The sequence below is a fragment of the Jaculus jaculus genome, chromosome 1 (assembly GCF_020740685.1).
Source record: "Jaculus jaculus isolate mJacJac1 chromosome 1, mJacJac1.mat.Y.cur, whole genome shotgun sequence".
NCBI classification, from domain to species: Eukaryota; Metazoa; Chordata; class Mammalia; order Rodentia; family Dipodidae; genus Jaculus; species Jaculus jaculus.
The window spans coordinates 34,085,240-34,104,755 of record NC_059102.1 but is presented as its reverse complement, the minus strand read 5'-3'; the positions used below and the strand labels follow the sequence as shown (position 1 = coordinate 34,104,755).

Below are 19,516 nucleotides of genomic sequence, written 5' to 3'. Positions count from 1 at the left end.
AAACCTATTTTCCCCCACAAGCTACTCTTGGTTGGGTGACTTCTACCAGCAATGCAAAACTGACTGCAGCAGCATGTTAATGTTTAAGGCTTATGAACTTCTGAACATGCTTGACAAATTGTATCAGTATAGTCAAATGCTCTGCAGTTTGGTTGCCTAAAATCCAAGTAGTTCACAGATGGCTTAACCAATCCTCTTAACTTCCTCCCTCTCAGTCCTTGAGAAAGCACCCACCTTTTTACTTTGGAATTGAGCACACATTTGTCAGGTGTTCCTTGGGTTAAGCAAACTGGGCAGCACAGGGGAAGCTTAAATTTCAACTTATTTTCCAACTGTCCACAGAAGCCAATGTTAGATTTATTATATCTTAAGAGCAAAGTTTAGAAGTGGGATGTGAATCTGGATGTTGTCACAAACTGATGTGACAAACCTATGTGGAGTTAGAGATCCCTTCCTGGTCTCTCTCTTTCCTTCTTTCTCTCTAAACAAATACCACAAGGTCGGGTCTCATTCAAGCCCAGGCTGACCTGACACTTACTATGTGGTACCTAGGTTGGCCTTGAACTAATGTTCATCCTCCTACCTCTGTCTTCTGAGTGCTGGGATTAAAGGCGTGTGCCACCACACCCAGCTCTAAATATTTTTTTTTTTGTTTTTTTTATTTTGAAGTAGGGTCTTACTGTAGCCCAGGCTGACCTGGAATTCACCATGTAGTCTCAGGCTGGCCTTGACTTCACAGTGACCCTTTTTCCTACCTCTGCCCCCTGTGGTGGTTTGATTCATGTGTCCCCCATAAACTTAAGTGTTCTTAATGCTAGGTTCCCAGCTGGTGGAGATTTGGGAATTAACACCTCCTGAAGCTAGTATATTGTTGGGGGTGGGCTGATGGGTATTATAGCCAGTTTCCCCTTGCCAATGTTTGGCACACTCTCCTGTTGCTGTTGTCCACCTGATGTTGGCCAGAAGGTGATGTCTGCCCTATGCTCATACCATTGTTTTCTTCTACCATTATGGAGCTTCCCCTTGAGTCGGTAAACCAAAATAAACCTTTTTTTCCCACAAGATAATCTTGGTTGGGTGATTTCTGCCAGCAATGTGAACTTGACTTCAGCAGTAAAGTTGGTACCAAGAGTGGTGTCATTGCTGTTTGAAACCTGACTGTGTGGCTTTGGCCTTTTGAAGCTGATTTTCAAGAGGAATGTGAAAGGATCTGAAACCTTGATCTAAGAGACACCCTGCAGTGCTGTAAGTATAGGCTGATGGACTATTCTAGTCTGAGCTGGAAGACCTGAATGCAGTAAGAACTAAGGATTGTGAGGTTTGGCTTATGTGGGTGAGAAAGAGCTTTGCCTAGACTAGGCTAGAAGCAGTTTGTGTGAGAAGTTTGCTGTTACATGTGTGTCCTGAGAACTTGTACAGGGTTGCATTGGGTAGAAATGGACTGGTGTGAGCAGAGGGATATGGTACAGAAAAAAAAAATGACAAACGGGAAAGTGTGGGGGTGGGGAGGGAGGGAATTACCATGGGATATATTTTATAATCATGGAAAATGTTAATAAAAATTAAAAAAAAATGAGAGATTACAACCATTAAGATTGGGCTGGCTGACCTGTTTTTGGACAGCAGAAAGTATGCAATCTTTTGAGGGAGCCTGAATGCTCAAGGAGTGTCCAGTTCTTCAAAGTCTACTTCATTTTCTCCCTGGGTTATGAAATTGGTACCCCACCTGGTATTATGAAGTATAGACATGCAGGAGAGATAGGGTCATTAAATTTGCAACACAGTCTTGTGTTTTGGAAATGGCCGTAGGCAGTGTGAAGCAGGTTTGCTGGATGCCTACATGGAGACCTGATGGACTGTGGGTTGTAGTGGAGACACAGTGGAGATGCTGGGACCACGAGATGGCTGCTAAGGAGAGCTTCTGGCCCTAGATGAAATTTTCCAGGACTGTGAGTAGCCTAACTGGAGGGGCAGAATTGGAAGTCCAGAGAGTTGTTGCCAGTTAGCATTATTGGATTTGGAGATTTGTCACTGGCTAGAGTTGTTGGACTTGGCACTACAGTTTGATGTTTGCCCTGGTTGTTTTAAATTTTGTGTTGGCTGAATATTTCTTTGCTATGCCCAATGCCATCTTTTGCAGTGTGAGTGTTTATTTTGTGCCACTATGGGTTTTCTTGGGAATTTTTGGTATTATGGCTCCATTAAAAGATCTTGGACTATGGGAATGTTTGAATATCATTAGGATTGAGAAAAACTACAGGGACATTTGAAGTTGGACTAAATGCATTGCATTTTACATTATGTATGGTAATCAGTTTATGGGAGCCAGGGGCAGAATGTGGTGGTTTGATTAATGTGTCCCCCATATATTTAGGGGTTCTGAATGCTAGGTTCCCAGTTGATGGATATTTGGGAATTAATGCCTCCTGAAGGCGGTGTAGTGTTGGGGTGGGCTTATGGGTATTATAGCCAGTTTTCCCATGCCAGTGTTTGGCATACTCTCCTCTTGCTGTCTACCTGATGTTGGCCAGAAGGTGATGTCTACCCTCTGCTCATGCCATCATTTCCCCCTGCCATCATGGAGCTTCCTCTTGAGTTTGTAAGCCAAAATAAACCTTTCCCCCCACAAGGTGCTCTTGGTTGGGTGACTTCTGCCAGCAATATGAACCTGACTGCAACACCTCCCAAGTGCTGGGATTAATGGTATGAACCGTCAGAGAGAAAATTAGTACAGCAGGACCTCTAGCTGCTGCACATGAACTCCATATGCATACACCACCTTATGTATCTGAGGGTACTAGGGAATCAAACTCGAGTTGTTAGGCTTCGCAGGCAAACTTCTCAACCATTGAGCCATCTCTCCAGCCCTAAATGAATATTTTTTAAAAGTAGTGAAGCATAGCCAGATGTGGTGGTGCACACTTTTCATCCTAGCACTTGGGAGGGAGGCAGAGGCAAGAGAATCTCCATGAGTTCGAGGTCACCTTGAGATTACACAGTGAGTTCCAGGTCAGCCTGGGCCAGTGTGAAACCCTACCTCAAAAAAACAAACAAACAAACAAAAAGGCTGGAGAGATGGATTAGTGGTTAAGACACTTGCCTGCAAAGCCAAAGGACCTCAGTTTGATTCCCCAGGACCTATGTAAGCCAGATGCACAAGGGGGTGCATGCGTCTAGAGTTCATGTGCAGTGGCTGGAGGCCCTGGTGTGCCCGTTCTTTCTCTCCCTCCCTCTGCCTCTTTCTCTCTCTCAAACAAATAAATAAATAGAACTAAAAAAATGAAGTGAAGTAAAAGACCTTGGCACACATATGTGCTTTGTACTCACACATACACATAAATAAAGAAATAAAAATTTTACAAAAGAAAACAACCAGAAAACAGTGAGACAGGGCCAGAGAGATGGCTTAGTGTTTCAGGCACTTGCCTACAAAGCTTAAGGAGCCATGTTCAACTGTCCAGGTCCCACCTAAGCCAGATGCACAAGGTGACGCAAGCACACTAGGTGGCACAGGTGCACAAGGTGGCGTATGAGACTGGAGTTTGATTGCAGAAGCTGGAGGCCCTCACATGCTAGTCCTCTCCATCTTTCTCTCCTTCTCTCTCCCCCCTCCCTCCCTCCCTCTCTCTCTCTCTATTAAAAAAAAATAGAGCTAGGCATGGTGGTGCACACCTTTAATCCCAGCACTCAGGAGGCAGAGGTCAGAGGATCACCATGAGCTTGAGGTCACCCTGAGACTTCATAGTGACTTCCAGGTCAGCTTGGGCTACAGCGAGACCCTACCTCGAAAAACAAAAACAAAACAAAACAAACAAACAAACAGTGGGCCGTAAGGATGATCGGGGACATCCTGCAGTTCGGGACGCTCCTGATGAACGCCGGGGCTTTGCTCAACTTTAAACTGAAAAAGAAAGACACGCAGGGCTTTGGGGAGGAGTCAAGGGAACCCAGCACAGGTGACAATATCCGGGAGTTCTTACTGAGCCTCAGGTACTTCCGCATTTTCATCGCCTTGTGGAACGTCTTCATGATGTTCTGCATGATCGTGCTGTTTGGCTCTTGAGCTCCGCACATGGAAGCCAGAACTCACCTTTCCACATGTTGAGGCTCCACTTCTCCAATCCTGATGATTTCAGGAACGTTTATGACCAGAAAACCAGGAACCTTCCTGGAAAACCTGAGCTCGTGGTGGGCTGAAAACTTCACCAAGATGTTCTGATTTCCTGCCACACCACTGTGTTCAGAGATGGCGCTGCTTCACTCTAGGAACTGGAATGTCTGTGCATTGGGTTTCAGAACGTTTTCTGTAAGAGGCTGTGAAAACTGACATGCCCTAGAAAAAATGAATATATACAGATTGTTCCATTGTATTGGTATCCCCTTCTGCCCAGCTTTCACAAGCATCTGTTTTTAGATTTTTCATGGTGGAATTCTGATAACTCTTGTTGCTTAGCACATATAGACTAGCTTTGAACTTTTAATCATCCTTCAAAGCTCATTTATATCTGGGGATCAGCACCTCAGGGCTAGTTTGGAACCTTTTTGGGCCAATCTTGGGAGCCCTGTTTTCAAATTTTTCATTTGCCTGACACAGTTCACTCAGCCACTTGTCGACATGTCTGCTGTCCTAGGGACACCTATCTTCCTGTTTAGACACTAAGCTTAGTAAGGGCAGAACTGAACTGCTGAGGTGTTAGAGCTTTGGGCAGAGGACCTGGAGGAGTTGGCAGGGGTGGGTAGGGTGTTAGGAAGTAGTGTGCTTTGTTTTCAAGCCCTTTGTTAAATAAAATGACTGTGCTTTTACTGAAAAAAACAAAAACAACAACAAAAAAAAACAAACAGTGAGGCCAGGTATGGTGGCGCACGCCTTTAATCCCAGCACACAGGAGGCAGAGGTAGGGGGCTCACCATGAGTTCAAGGCCACCCTGAAGCTACATAGTGGATTCCAGTCAGCCTGGGCCAGAGTGAGACCCTACCTCGGAAAAACAAAAAACAGTGAGAAGCTGAGTGTGGTGGCACACGCCTTTAATCCTAGCATTCTAGGAGGATCACTGTGAGTTCGAGGCCACCCTGAGAACATATGGTGAATTCCAGGTCAGCCTGAACTAGAGTGAGACCCTACTTTGAAAAACCAAAAGTTAAAAAAATTAGAAAAAAAAAGTTAGAGGGAAAAAATGTGGGATGGGGGAGAAAAACATTAATGAAAGAGTTACCACTGAAGATATCTAGGGCTCAATCTCATGATAGGACTTCTCCAAAACCATAGAATTAGCCATGAGAGAAAAGGAAAAGAAAGTGTTTACATTCCAACTTTGTCCCTTATTGGCTATGGTGTGCTCCTGAGCTGCTAACTTTGTGGCCATTTCTAGCCAGTCTTGAATGATAGTCAAGAATTAACTCAGGGTCTTTCCCCATAGATTGTGCAGGAAATATCTTTAAGAAACCTTTGTTGTGGGCAGAGGGAAAATGGATGGGATATTGACTGCCTCAAAGAAGGGCGATTTAGGGTTCAAGGTGATTCCTTGGTTGTGTGATTGATTCCTACTGCGTACTCAGCTAAGCAGATTCAACTTAAGTTTGACATATCAATGCTTTTGCTAGGAGCCCAAAGTATGATCAGGCTGAAGCCTTTTGTGGCCTTTCCCGACTGCTGGAAAGCAACTATCAGAAGTGGATGGATAGGTGTTTACATATTGTAGTGATGCTCAGTAAAGAGGCCTGGGCAAGAGAAAGAAATCTGGGAACCTCACAGAAGGAATGAGAGACGTTATAGTAACGTCAGCAGAGTTACCTATCCTCGCCAATAGGAAACGATGTTAAAGTAAAGAATGATGTAAGGGGGTGGGGACCAAATCTTCTCTTCTGCAATGTGTCATAATGAAAAGTGGATTTCAACAAGTGACATTATTCATGCTCACAGTTTCCCCAACAGGTAAATGCAGAGTGTGCAAACGCATGAGGACGTTTAACTCTGACAACCACCCACACTGGCTTTTGATAATAATTTAAAAGAAAACTCATTTTAAATGACATTGCATCTAGTATTATTGATTCTACCAACCTTTCTCTCAGGATCCATTTCAGCCTGTCATACATCAGAAAGATCATTTACTTATTCATGATTACCCAAAAGTCTACCTGTGATAAATTTTTTTGTTTTTTAATTTTTTTTGGTTCATTTTTATTTATTTATTTGAGAATGACAGAGAGAGAAAGAGAGAAAGAAAGAAAGAGGCAGATAGAGAGAAAATGGGCACGCCAGGGCCTCCAGCCACTGTAAAGGAACTCCAGACGCGTGCGCCCCCTTGTGCATCTGGCTAATGTGAGTCTTGGGGAATCGAGCCTCAAACCAGGGTCCTTAGGCTTCACAGACAAGCGCTTAACCACTAAGCCATCTCTCTAGCCCTGTGATAAAATTTTAATCATGCTTTCTCTCTCCCTCTTTTCCTCCCTCCCTCCTTCTTTCTCTCTCTCATACATGTATGATGAATGTGAAAAAAATAATGACGTGTAAGCTAGAATGGTGGTACAGTCTTGTAGCCCTCTCTACTAGGGAGGATAAGACACAAGGTGTGGTGGTTTAAATCAGGTGTCCCCCATAAACTTAGGTGTTCTGGATGCTAGGTTCCCCAGATGATGGCAATTGGAAGTTAATGCTTCCTGGAGGCAGTGTATTATTGGGGGCGGGCTTATGGGTGTTAGAGCCAGTTTCCCCAAGCCAGAGTTTGGCACACTCTCCTGTTGCTATTGTCCACTTTATATGGGACTGGGGGTGATGTCCACCTTCTGCTCATGCCATCGTTTCCCCTGCCATCGTGGAGCTTCCCCTTGAGTCTGTAAGCCAAAATAAACCTCGTTTTCCCACAATCTGCTCTTGGTTGGGTGATTTCTATCAGCAATGCGAACTTGGCTGTAACAGTAAAGTGGTACTGAGGAGTGGTGTCATTTGCTGCTAGACACCTGACTTTGTGGCTTTGGTCTTTTGAAGCTGATTTTCAAGAGGAATGTGGAAGGATTTGAAACCTTGGCCTAAGAGATGGCTTGCAGTGCTGGAAGTACAGCTGGATGGATTATTCTGGTCAGAGTTGAAAGACCTGAATGCAGTAAGAACTATGGACTGTGAGGCTTGGTTTATAAGGGTGAGAAAGAGCTTTGCTTGGACTGGGCTAGCAGTTTCTGTGAGAAGCTTGCTCTTATGCCCATGTCCTGAGAAGTTGTACAGGGTTGCTTTGTGAAGAAATGATCTGGTGTGAGCAGAGGGATATGGCACAGAAAGAATTAAATCTGCCGGGTGTGGTGGCACACGCCTATAATCCCAGCACTCGGGAGGCAGAGGTAGGAGGATCACCGTGAGTTTGAGGCCACCCTGAGACTACATAGTTAATTCCAGGTTAGCCTGGACCAGTGTGAAACCCTACCTGGAAAAACCAAAAAAAAAAAAAAAAAAAAAAAAAAAAAAAAAAAAGAAGAAGAAATCTTTGGGTTTAAACTGCTGCCCATTCCCCTGCAAATTATTTGAGAGATTACAACCATTGAGATTGAGCCAGTTGAACTGCACTGGGGCAACATGAAGAATGTAGACTCTTTTGAAGGGGCCTGAGTACTCAAGGAGTGTCCTGTTCTTCAAAGTCTGCTTTTGGGGGTGGTCTTATGGGTGTTATAGCCAGTTTCCCCAAGCCAGTGTTTGGCACACTCTCCTGTTGCTATTGTCCACCTTATGTTGGCCAGGGGGTGATGTCCACCCTCTGTTCATGCCATCATTTCCCCCTGCCATCATGGAGCTTCCCCTTGAGCCTGTAAGCTAAAATAAACCTCTTCTTCCCAGAAGCTGCTCTTGGTTGGGTTATTTCTACCAGCAATGTGAACATGGCTACAAAACAAGGATTGCAATTCAAGGTCCTCATGGACTAGATTGTGAATCAAGGCCACCTGGACAACTCAGTGACACACTATCTCAAAACAAAACAAATAAACAAAAAAAGCCAGGCAGGAGCTAGAGAGATGGCTCAGCAGTTAAGGTGGTTGCCTGCAAAGTTAAATAACCCAGGTTCAGATCTCCATTCCCAAAGTAAAGCCAGATGCACAAAGTAGTGCATGCAATCTGGAGTTCGTCTGCAGTGGCTGGAGGTCCTGGCAGCTCATCCATTCATTCTCTCTACCTCTCTCTTTACAAATAAATAATTTTTTAAAAACTCAGGCTTGATAGCTTACAGCTTTAATCCCAGTATTTGGGAAGTAGAGGCAAGGAAACCAGAAGTTCAAGGCAATCCTCAGCTACAGAACAAGTTCAGGCTCTAGGCTACTCTGGGCTACATGAGATCCTGTCTTAAATAAAAACAGGGCTGGGAGAGACATTTTCTTCAGTGGCATAGCCTCTGGTAAGTTGCTTATGCTCTGGTAGATAACCCCCAACCACCACCTATAATCACACAAGCGACCCTTACTCAATTCATGGGGTCACATTCACACACATAAAAACAGAAGTGGAAGATGAAGGGGACTATTTGGGAAGAAGGGGTTCAAAGAAAGTGGAAGGGACATAAGAGGAGGTAATGGTGGGTGAATGTGATTCAAAGTACATTGTATACATGCATAAAATAGTCTAAAAATAAATCAAGTATAAAAAAGAAACCTGTGGGTCAATGAATTTCCAAAGACTCCCAAAATCCTACAGGTGTGTTTTACTTTCTTCTCAAGTAACTTAAAAAATATTTATTAATTTATTTGCAAGGAGAGAGAGAGAAAGAGAGAGAAAGGAGAGAGGGAAGGATGTAGGGAAAGAGAATGGATACACCAGGACCTCCAGCCATTGCAAACAAACTCCAGATGCATGTGCAACTACATCTGGCTTTACATGGGTACTAGGGAATAAAACCTGGGTTGCCAGACTTTGCAAGCAAGTGCCTTAACCACCAAGAAATCTTTCCAGCACACCCAAAAAAACTAAAACAATGTTTATTAAAGCTGGGCATGGTGGCACATGCCTCTAATCCCAGGACTTGGGAAGCAGTAGGAGGAGGATCGCCTGGAGTTTGAGGCCACCCTGAGACTACATAGTGAATTCCAGGTCAGCGTGGGATAGAGCGAGACTCTACCTTGAAAAAACTTATTTCTCAAGTGGTTAAAGGCTGAGAGAGGGGATAACATGCAAGTAGCATGTTGAGAGAAGGGTGAAGAAATTGGGGGCTGGGAAAATGGCTCAATGGTTAAACGCATTTGCTTGCACAGCCTGCTGGCCTGGGTTTAATTCCTGAGCCACCTGAGTAAAACAGATGCAGAAAGGGTGCAAGTGTCTGATGGTCCTTTGCAATGGAAGAGTCTCTGGCATGAACACACTCCTATGTGTGTGTGCATGTACGTGTGCACACACATACATGTAAATACATTAATTTTAAAAAGAAAAAATTTGGGCTGGGGAAATGGCTTAGTGGTTAAAGCATTTGCCTGTGAAGCCTAAGGATCCCGGTTTGATTCCCCAGGACCTACGTAAGCCAGATGCACAAGGGAACACATGCATCTGGAGTACATCTGCAGTGGCTGGAGGCTCTGGCGTGCCCATTCTCTGTTTCTCTCTGCCTCTTCTTCTCTCTCAAATAAATAAAATTGTTTTCTGCAAATAAATAAAAAAATTTTACAAAGAAAAACTTAGCTGGGTGTGGTGGTGCAAGCCTTTAATCTCAACACTTGGGAGGCAGAGGTAAGAGGATTGCCATGAGTTTGAGGCCACCCTGAGACTACATAGTGAATTCCAGGTCAGCCTGGGCTAGAGAGAGACCCTACCTCAAAAAGCCAAAAGAATAATAAAGGGCTGGAGAGATGGCCTAGCAATTAAGGCATTTGCCTGCAAAGCCAAAAGATCTAGGTTCAATTTCCCAGGACCCATGTAAGCCAGATGCACAAGGGACACACGTGTCTGAAGTTTGCAGTGGCTAGAGCCCTGGTGCGCCTGTTCTCTGTCTGTCTCTCTTCTCTCTCTCTGCTTACAAATAAATAAATATTTTTTAAAAAAAAACAAAAGGAAAGAAAGAAAAAATTATCAGTGTGATATTTATCTAGATACCTTAAAACCCATTCAGCTTGCCTAAAAGTTTAGGTACTCCAGAAATCGGTTCCTGGCTATTCTAGTCTCTCTCTCTCTCTCTTTTTTTTTAATGTTACTTGTAGCTAAATTAAAATATCTGTCATCCTACCTGGCTGTTCCATCTTTCTACATTTATCTCAACATTCAAATTTACTTAAAAAATAGCTTTTATTCCTTACTGTGCTTGGGGAAATTGGTATCTACTCTTTCATTGTGAAAAATTTAGAAAATAAAAGATGGTGAATATTATACTCAAGGTCATTTCAAATCCTCTCAGGGTGTTGACTGATGATAAATGGTGAGTTTGTCTTTTTTTAAAGTGTCATCAGTATCCATATACTTATCTTAATCTCATTTTCCTACACATATTTTCACTTTGACTTAGTTCACTTATATATCATGGTAGGCAGCTACGAAATATTTCATCTTAATGATCTGTTAAGCCTTTTTTGACTTCACTGATTCTAATAACCATAGGAAGCACAGTCCTTCCACATCCATCTCAAGCCTGTCTCTGGACCATTTGTTTTACTTCTTCCTCAAATTTGTACCCCAGTATTTTCAATAATAGTGTCAAAACAGGGTTCATGAAATAGAGGTCATCATGTATGAGTGTTCCCAAATCATTTATTTTATTTTGTGTGCAAGGAGAAAGAAAGAGAGAGAGAGAGAGAGAAAGAATGTGTTCACCAGGGCCTACTGCCACTGAAAACCAATTGCCACCATACCATTTACATCTGGCTTTAAATGGGCACTAGGGAACTGAACCCAGGTTGGCAGGAAGGCTTTGTAAGCAAGTGCTTTTAACTGCTGAGCCATCTTTCCAGCCCATCCCAAAATCATTTCTTCCCAACTTACACACTGACTTTATGCCTTATTTCATCTTGTATATTAATCTAGAGGCCTTTTCACTCTATCACTATAGTTCAGTTATTTCATGGATCAGTGGCAAAAAGAAAGTAAAAGGATGAGAATCTATAAACCCCAGGCTATGGGTCACAAAAGAAGGTGAAAGAGGTGGTCAGAAGTTAAAGGCACTGCTTGAAAAGCCTGTTGGCCTCAGTTCAATTCCCCAACACCTATGTAAAGCCAGACACAAAAGTGGTACATGCATCTAGAGTTTGTTTTCAGTGGCTAGAGGCCCTGGTGCACCCATTCTCTCTCTCCTATCCCCCTGCCTCTCTCTCTGTTTGTAAACAAACAAAATTATTTTCAAAAAGAAAGTGAAGGGGACTGGAGAGATGGCTTAGTGGTTCAAGTGCTTGCCTGTGAAGCCTAAGGACCCAGGTTCAATTCCCCAGAACCCCTGTAAGCCAGATGCACAAAGTGGCACATGCATCTGTTCATTTGCAGTGTCCTGGGGTCCTTGGCACACCCACTCTCTATCTGCCTCTTTCTCTCTCTCTCTCTCTCTCAAATAAATAAAAATTTTAAAAAAGAAGTGAAGGGATGATAGTCTGTAAACCCCATGTTATGCGTCACAATACACAATAGAAAGCAAACAACATACTGCACCTCATTCCTTTTATTGTTTGTTTATTTTTTCAGTACTAGGGCTTGTGGATGCCAGGCAAGCTCTGTAGCACTGATTTATATCCACAGCTCCTTTTTACTTGTTTTGAGACAGGGTCTTACTAGTAATTGCCCAGGTAGCCTTGAACTTGCAATGCCTCTAGGGTACCTGGGATTATAGGCCTGAGCCACTTTGCCTGGCTCATTCTTTCTTTAGTACAAACATCTGCAGGAAAGGGGTGAAAAGGAAAGCAGAACCATTTGTTCTTGAACAAAATTTAAGTTTAAGCTTACTGTTGTGTATCTATGACCAACATACTTGAGATAAAAACTTAAATAAGGGAAGGTACATTTTGGCTTACAGTTTCTCAGGGCTCAGTCTGCATCATTGGTTCTGTGTCTCAAAGCTTATTGTGAGGCAGAATACCATAGTAGCAGGAATATGTGGCTGTACTCTTCGCAGTGAACAAGCACAATGGATGAACAGGAAGTGATCAGAGCAAGACACAGTACCAAGGACATGCTCCCCAGAGACCTACGATCTCCAACAAGGTCCCACTTTCCACAGTTCTACCTTCCAACAGCCTATTCAGTTTGAATCTATAATTGGATCAATCCATTCATTAAGTCAGAGCAAACTTGATCTGTCTCTGTGTGAAGGCTTGAAGGGAAATGTCCCCGTAGTCCCAGGTGTTTGTGTTGGAACTTTCTGCTTAGTCTCCTCGTGGAGTCTTTGGAAGGTGGAGCCCTGCTGGAGGAAGTGTGTCACCAGGGGCAGACCTTGAGGTGAAGCCCTAATCTGGTGTGTTGAGAGCCGGCTCAGCTTGCTATGTTCTTGGTCTCTCTCTCTCTGCTGTGAATATATGATGAAGTGAGCCAACTTCTTCCCTTTGATGAAGCTTCCCCTGGAAATTGTAAGCCTGAAAGCCTGAAATAAACCCTTTCCTCCCATAAGGTGCTCTGGTTGGGTGTAATGAGAAGGTAACGACAACAGTCTGTAAATGACCCCCTCAGACACATCCAGAAGTGTGCTTTAGCAATGTTCTGAGTGTTTCTCAATCCAATCAAGTTGACAATAAAGACCAACCATCTTAGCCGGGTGTGGTGGCGCATGCCTTTAATCCCAGCACTCGGGAGGCAGAGGTAGGAGGATTGCCATGAGTTCAAGGCCACCCTCAGACTCTATAGTGCATTCCAGGTCAGCCTGGGCTACAGTGAGACCCTACCTTGAAAAAACAAAAACAACAAAAAAAAGGAACAACCATCTTGAGCTGCTCTACCCTGAGTTTCCAACCCCCCTACAGCAATTAGGATTTGAATCTCTAGTAGGTTGGCCCTGAAAGAAGGAACCCTCAAGGCATGGAGAGTACCAGACCTAGATGTATCGGGAGCATTGTGCTTGTTGGGAGCAGAAACACACACTTGTACCTGAGCTGCCAGAGACCTAGTGGTACGAGTACTACCGGGCCCTTTGTTGCTGCATATGAATTCCAGCTGCGTGCATCACTTTGTGCGTTTGGCTTTATGTGGGTACTGGGGAGTCAAATCCAGGCCAGCATATTAGCAAGTAAATACCTTTAAATGCCAGCCAATCTCCCAAGCCCTCAAGATGGTTTCTTACTCGTGATCCCTGTTAAATCAAAACACAAGTTAAATACTTCCAGTACACAGTGGCACAGAGTAACACTGCCACTCCAAAAGGAGGAGTGGGGGCATAGCAAGGAAAGATTGGGCCAATTCAAGATTGAAACAAGCAGACAAACATCAAATCCTTTTTTTTTTTTTTTTTTTTGAGGTTGGGTCCCACTCTAGCTCAGGGTGTCCTCGAACTCATGGTGATCCTCCTACCCCTGCCTCCTGAGTGCTGGGATTAAAGGCATGCACCACTATGCCCAGCTAAATATCAAATCTTGCAGCTCCATGCCCAGCATCTGGGACTTGTGATGAAATCCTCTGGGCAGTTTTACTTTTCCAATTGTGCTGCTTGCAGCCTTGGAAGAATCTCAGAGCCAGCAGCTTGCTTGGGCAACTATCCTACAGTCCTGGTATCTCCAAAATCCTAGGTTTTTTACTTCACAGCTCCATGGTCTTCATGCAGGGACTACAATCCTGCTTGATGCAGTGGCCTCACAGGGTCTCCAATTCCTGGTGTAGGCCGGCCCATCACCAGTGGTGGCAATCACTTAAGCAGTTGTAACTGAAGCAGCCTAAAACCTGCCCACACTTGTTCTGACTGTGCCAAGCCTTACATCTGTCTCATCCTTCTGCTATATGTTTTCCTCCACCAAACACACCAGTCCATTGCTTTTTAAAAAATTATTTATTTTTGAAAGAGAGAGAGAATGAGAATGGGCACACCAGGGTCTTCAGCCACTGCAAATGAACTCCAGACACATGTGCCCCTTTTGCATCTGGCTTACAAGGGTCCTGGAGAATCAAACCGGGGTCCTTTGGCTTTGTAAGCAAACACCTTAACTGCTAAGCCATCTCTCCAGCTCAGTCTATTATTTTATTTTTTATTTTTTGGTTTTTCGAGGTAGGATTTCACTCTAGCCCAGGCTGACCTGGAACTCACTATGAAGTCTCAGGGTGGCCTCGAACTCACGGCAATCCTCCTACCTCTGCCTCCCCAAGTGCTGGGATTAAAGGCATGCGCCGCCATGCCTGGCTTCTCAGTCCATTATTTTTAAATTCAATTTTGCTCAAGTTCTCAGGTCTGTTTCAGGACAGTCCTCAGCCAGCACATCACACACACTAAGCTCCTGATATGCTCTTTCCCCTCAGAAGCCTCATGTCAAGCCTGCACCATTCAGTTCTTTCTGAATTGCAGTGCTTCACATTCTCACCAGAATGGCCAATTGAGCTCTACTTCTCCAGTCTAAAAGTTCTGAATACTCCCATATTAATTCTGCAAACCAGTTTCAAAAGACTTAAAACCACATAGTTAGGTTTACTTCAGCAGTGACACCACTCCCAGTACCAATGTTTTGTAGCAGTCACCTTCTCATTATGGTGACAAAACAAAACACCCCACCAGGACCAGCACATGGAAGGCAAGAGTTTCTCTGTGCTTAAAGTCTGGGAGGGAGGGTCCAACATGGCAGGGAAAGCATGGCAGAGTGATCAGTAGTGTGTCACATTTTTGTCCCATCAGCTGGGAAGAAGCAACAAGAGTGAGCTAGCCAGGTATCACATCTCCACAGCACAGGAAGGAAGGAGTATAAAGTCTGGGCTTGGAACTCGGTAACATTACCCCAAAGCCCACCTCTGGAGACACACTTCCTCCAACAAGGCTCCATCTCCTAAAGGCCCTACAACTTTCCCAAATTGCCACTACCTGAGAATAAAGTATTCAAAGCACATGAGCCTATGGGGGACATTTCCTTCAAACTACCAAATGGTCCTACCATAAGTAACTGGGTCTGGTGGCCGTGTACCTCTTGGGGATCCTGAAAGCTAGGACCCTGTAACCACCACAGTCTATGCCCTATTTGGGTCCCGGGAGTTTATGTATGGGGCTAGCCAAAGACTGCTTCGTTACTTGGAAGGAGGATACTTGAGACATGAGCTAGATGGCTTCTGCCCTTTCTAGGAGCTAACCACACAATCTGCTACAAACACAGAGAAATCTGAGACTAACTTACAGGAGCACCTGAAAAACAAGACAAAATAATGTTTCGGGAGTTTCTTATGGTTGTGTTGAGTTTGGAGACCTCCAATTCAGGGCCTGCTCTCTCTGCTTCTCAGAAGCTCCAACAACATAAGAATCTCTTCATTGCATTGGCTGAAGACACATAATCCAATAGCCCTTACAATGAACTGCTTACGAGGGCTGTCCCACTGACAAGTGAGACCACCCAGAGTCCACCACCATCAGTTAGAAAAAGAAGAATGACCGGCACTTCTGGCATGTTCAGGCTCTGCTCAGTGGACGCCAGCCAAAAGGGTCTAGCTCAGCAGCCAGAAAAGCTACAGAAATCTTCCAAATTACAGAACTCAACGCATTCAAGGATAGGTCAGAGCTGGGAACACAGAATAATAATCTTCTTCTTTTTTAAGCACTAAACAAAACACAGAGCCCTTTATGGTTTGCCAAGGGTCATTCTGTGTTTGCCAAGATACTCTGAGCCATTTGACCAGCTCTTACCAATCAGGAAAACAATTTCAACCCAAGTGAACCTCAACTGACCCAGCCTCTCTAGCACCAATAAAGGGATTTTGGACTGATAAAATCATGCTATCTCTGGTCAGCTGTTTATCCAGTTTTCAGCTTTGTGAACGAGGGTATTTTTATGCTGTGAATAGTTTGCATTTTTCAATTTTTATCTTTATCTCAGAACATAGCCCAGGATGGCCTCATACTCACATTCCTCCTACCACAGCCTCTCAAAATGCTGAAGTGCTGGGACTACAGGCATGTGCCACCACACTGGTTGGCTGGGAACTTGTGACCTTCTTCCATGGAACATTGGGATAACAAGTATGTACCACCACATCTAATCCCCACATTTCAATAAGATGCTTAAAAAAAGATTAACCATCACAATGTCATCTGAATCTAGCTTCTCTCATGTAGATGCATAAAATGCTGGCCCCCCAGCTTCTCTCTTTTCAGTACCATCTAAACTAGAAATCCTAGAAATCCTTTTTCCTTTGGTCCAAGCTGGTTAAACCAAGTCAACATTTTCTAAGTATGAAAATGCAAAATCTTTTGCTATTTCTTTTGCTTTTTTTTTCCCCCAAGGTAGGCTTGGGTGTGGTGGATCATACCTTTAGTCTCAGCATTCAGGAGGCAGATATAGGAGGATTACCATGAGTTCAAGGCCACTCTGAGACTACATAGTGAATTCCAGGTCAGCTTGGGCTAGAGTTGAACCCTTCTGTGGGGGAAAAAACAAACAAACAAACAACATTAGTTCAAGGTAGGCTCTTGCTCTAGCCCAGGATGACCTGGAATTCACTATGTAGTCTCAGGCTGTCCCTGTCCTCAAACTCACAGTGCTGGGATTAAAGGCATGTGCCACCAAGACCTGCTCTCCTTTGCTATTTCTGATGAACACAATTATTAATGTGTTTTGGAACCTTACTAGATAAAGTGCCAGATGATTGAAGGGCTAATGAGGCACTAAGCAACTGGGGAAAGTTGGCTCTGATGAAGGCTTGGGAGTGAGGGGAAATTTTTTTGTTTTTTTCTATAAACATTTCTTCATGTCTTGGGCCAGACAAAGAACATCTGTTACACAAGAAATCACTGTGCCAAGACCACTAAAACAAATCTGTAACCTAAAGACAGACAAGTTTGACCTTAGATATGGCCAGACCACCAAGAAAAACAAGCCTGGTTTCTATTTTGTCTCCCTTGGTCCACATTTTGCTGAACTTTCTCCCTTTGTGATCCTATAAAAACCCTGTTAAGGGTTGGAGAGATTGCTCAGTAGTTAACACTTGCCTGCAAAGCCAAAGGACCCAGGTTCGATTCCCCAGGACCCATGTAAGCCAGATGCACGAGGTGGCACATGTGTCTGCAGTTCATTTGTAGAGGCTAGATGCCCTGGCATGCCCATTCTTTCTCTCTCTCAAATAAATAAGTAAGTAAATAAATTTTTTTGAGGTAGATACTCAGTCTAGCTCATGCTAACCTGTAATTCACTGCGTAGTCTCAGGCTGGCCTTGAACTCACGGCGGTATTCCTTCATCTGTGTGGTGGCACACATCTTTAATCCCAGCAATCAGGAGGCCTCGAACTCACAGTGTTGCAATCCTCCTATCTCTGCCTCCTGATTGCTGGGATTAAAGATGTGTGCCACCACACAGATGAAGGAATACCACCGTGAGTTCAAGGCCAGCCTGAGACTACGTAGTGAATTCCAGGTCAGCCTGTGCTAGAAACAAACAAGAAACAGTTCAGCAAACCAAAATGAAAATAAATAAATAAAAGGGAAAAGAGAGAGAGGAAAAGAGAGAGAGAGAGAGAGAGAGAGAGAGAGAGAGAGAGAGAGATGGGCAGTTCAGCTCTGTCTTAACCACTGAGCCTCAAGCCCAGGAAAGGGTTTGTTGCCACCCTTCTCTGCTTTACTGTAATCAAGATCAGTCTGTTGCCTTTGAGGTTTGGTTTCATTTTCATTTCACGTTGCCCTAGTTGGTTCTAGTCCCAATTCAGATCCAACAACGACAATATGGGAACATGTCTAGACTTTCAAATTGTCTTATGCAAACAAATCCCCTCCTAAAATATTATTACAGGGTTGGAGCTATAGCTCAGTGGTGGAAGTTTTGCTAAGATATATGCAAGGCCCTGGGTTTTGGAGCAAAGAACTCGAAACTAAGTAACTACTCTGTTACAAAACTTTTTAAATATTTATTTATTTGCAAGCAGAGAGATGTGAGCAGAGGAGGGAGAATGGGACACACCAGGGCCTCCAGTCACTGAAAACGAACTCCAGACGCATGTGCCACCTTGTGCATCTGGCTTACGTGGGTCCTTAAGGTTTGCCAGAAAGTGCCTGAACTGCTAAGCCATCTCTCCATCTCTAGCCCTATTACAATACATTTGAAATGGGTCCCCCCTATGGTATCTTTGGTGCTGGTAAGCACGGTCATAGTCTCCTCGTGGGTTGCAAGCCCACCAGGGGGCGCTCGTTCCCTGTCAATTTAGTTTTTAGCCTCCCATCACCGACAGAAAAAAATCAGGTTGGAGTTGAACACTCAGGAAAAGTCTTTCACTTTCAATCCACGTATATTTGCCAAGAATCGACTGTGCTGCCCGTCGTGGGCATAAACGCAGAAGATGCAGCGGCGAGCTCGGCTTAACGCAGAGTAAAGACGGAAAGTGAACGGGGCCTACAGCGGAGTGGGAGGTGTCGGCTTGCGGGGCTGGTGGTTTTAACACCGACCCCACGCCTTAGAGCCCCACAGGTACTATTACGAGCTCCGGGGCTGCTTCCGCCACGATCTCCTCCGCCCCTGCAGGAGGTGTCAGCCAGAGCCAGGCCCGCCCCCCTGGACGGCTCCGGAGGGGCCCCCTCGGGCCTTCCGCAGTTCTCCGCGTTCACTCCTGCGCCCAGGCTAGCCCTTCCTGGCCGAGGGATTGCCGACCACGAACAGCGGCAGCGGCCTCCGCCCACTCGCTCCCGGTTTAAACCCCGCGGGCTTTTCCACTTCTGAAGGCTTAGTTCCCGTCCTCACTCTCGCGACAGTTCAGACACAGCGCGTCAAGTTCGCTCCCCGTCCGTCTTTCGAGTTTGAGTCGTGGACAGCAGCTCTCGGGCCCCTCGTCCAAGGCCTCCCTGTCCAGTCTGTCCCGGGGACTGGTTTCACACGACCCGAGTCACGGCCGCCTCGCAGAGCTGGTCGCTCCGTGCCCAGTGCGCACGCGCGGCCAGGACCCCGTCCGCCGCCGGGCCTCGTGGGCGGAGCTTGGGTCTGCCCCGCCCCCTCCGCCGCTGCCAGCCTCGTTTCCGCCCCAGCGAACTTGGCAGGCTAGCTGTTTGGTGCTGGACCGGGCGGGGTTCGGGCCAACCCGGGTTTGGTGGGCGGGCCTCTGGGGGTGCTCTAGTCCTTGCTCCCCCCAGCTCAAAGTGCCACGGTGGCGGTCGTGAGACTGAAAGCCTTTGGCCCTGCCAGCCCCTCAATTGTAACTTGTAATCCCGAGGGACGCCCTCCGAGGAGGCGACCGCCCGGCTCCTTGCGGCCAGCCGCCAGTGGGTTCTGACCTCTAATCAAGCGGCTGGTGGGCGAGGTGAAGCACCTGCCCAGACCCGGGAGGGAGGAGACCAGACGTGCGATGGAAACGCCCAGGCTGCTCCGCTTCGAGGCGGAGAAACGCGGGCGGGGGACGGGGGCTAGGCGGCGACAGCTCCCGAGGAAGCCGGCCCGGGGATGCGGGAGATGCTCTCTAAAAGCGCCCAGACATCCACGTAAAA

The 19,516-nt window shown here is 45.4% G+C and overlaps 1 protein-coding gene across 1 annotated transcript; it reads left to right on the top strand.

The window, feature by feature from the left end:
* The first annotated feature begins 3,831 nt into the window (after positions 1-3,831).
* Positions 3,832-4,803, top strand: LOC123455779 (small integral membrane protein 7-like). The gene has a single exon (XM_045137390.1). It carries the CDS (start codon positions 3,836-3,838, stop codon positions 4,061-4,063), a length of 228 nt encoding a protein of 75 aa, XP_044993325.1. The 5' UTR covers positions 3,832-3,835; the 3' UTR covers positions 4,064-4,803.
* Positions 4,804-19,516: the final 14,713 nt, after the last annotated feature.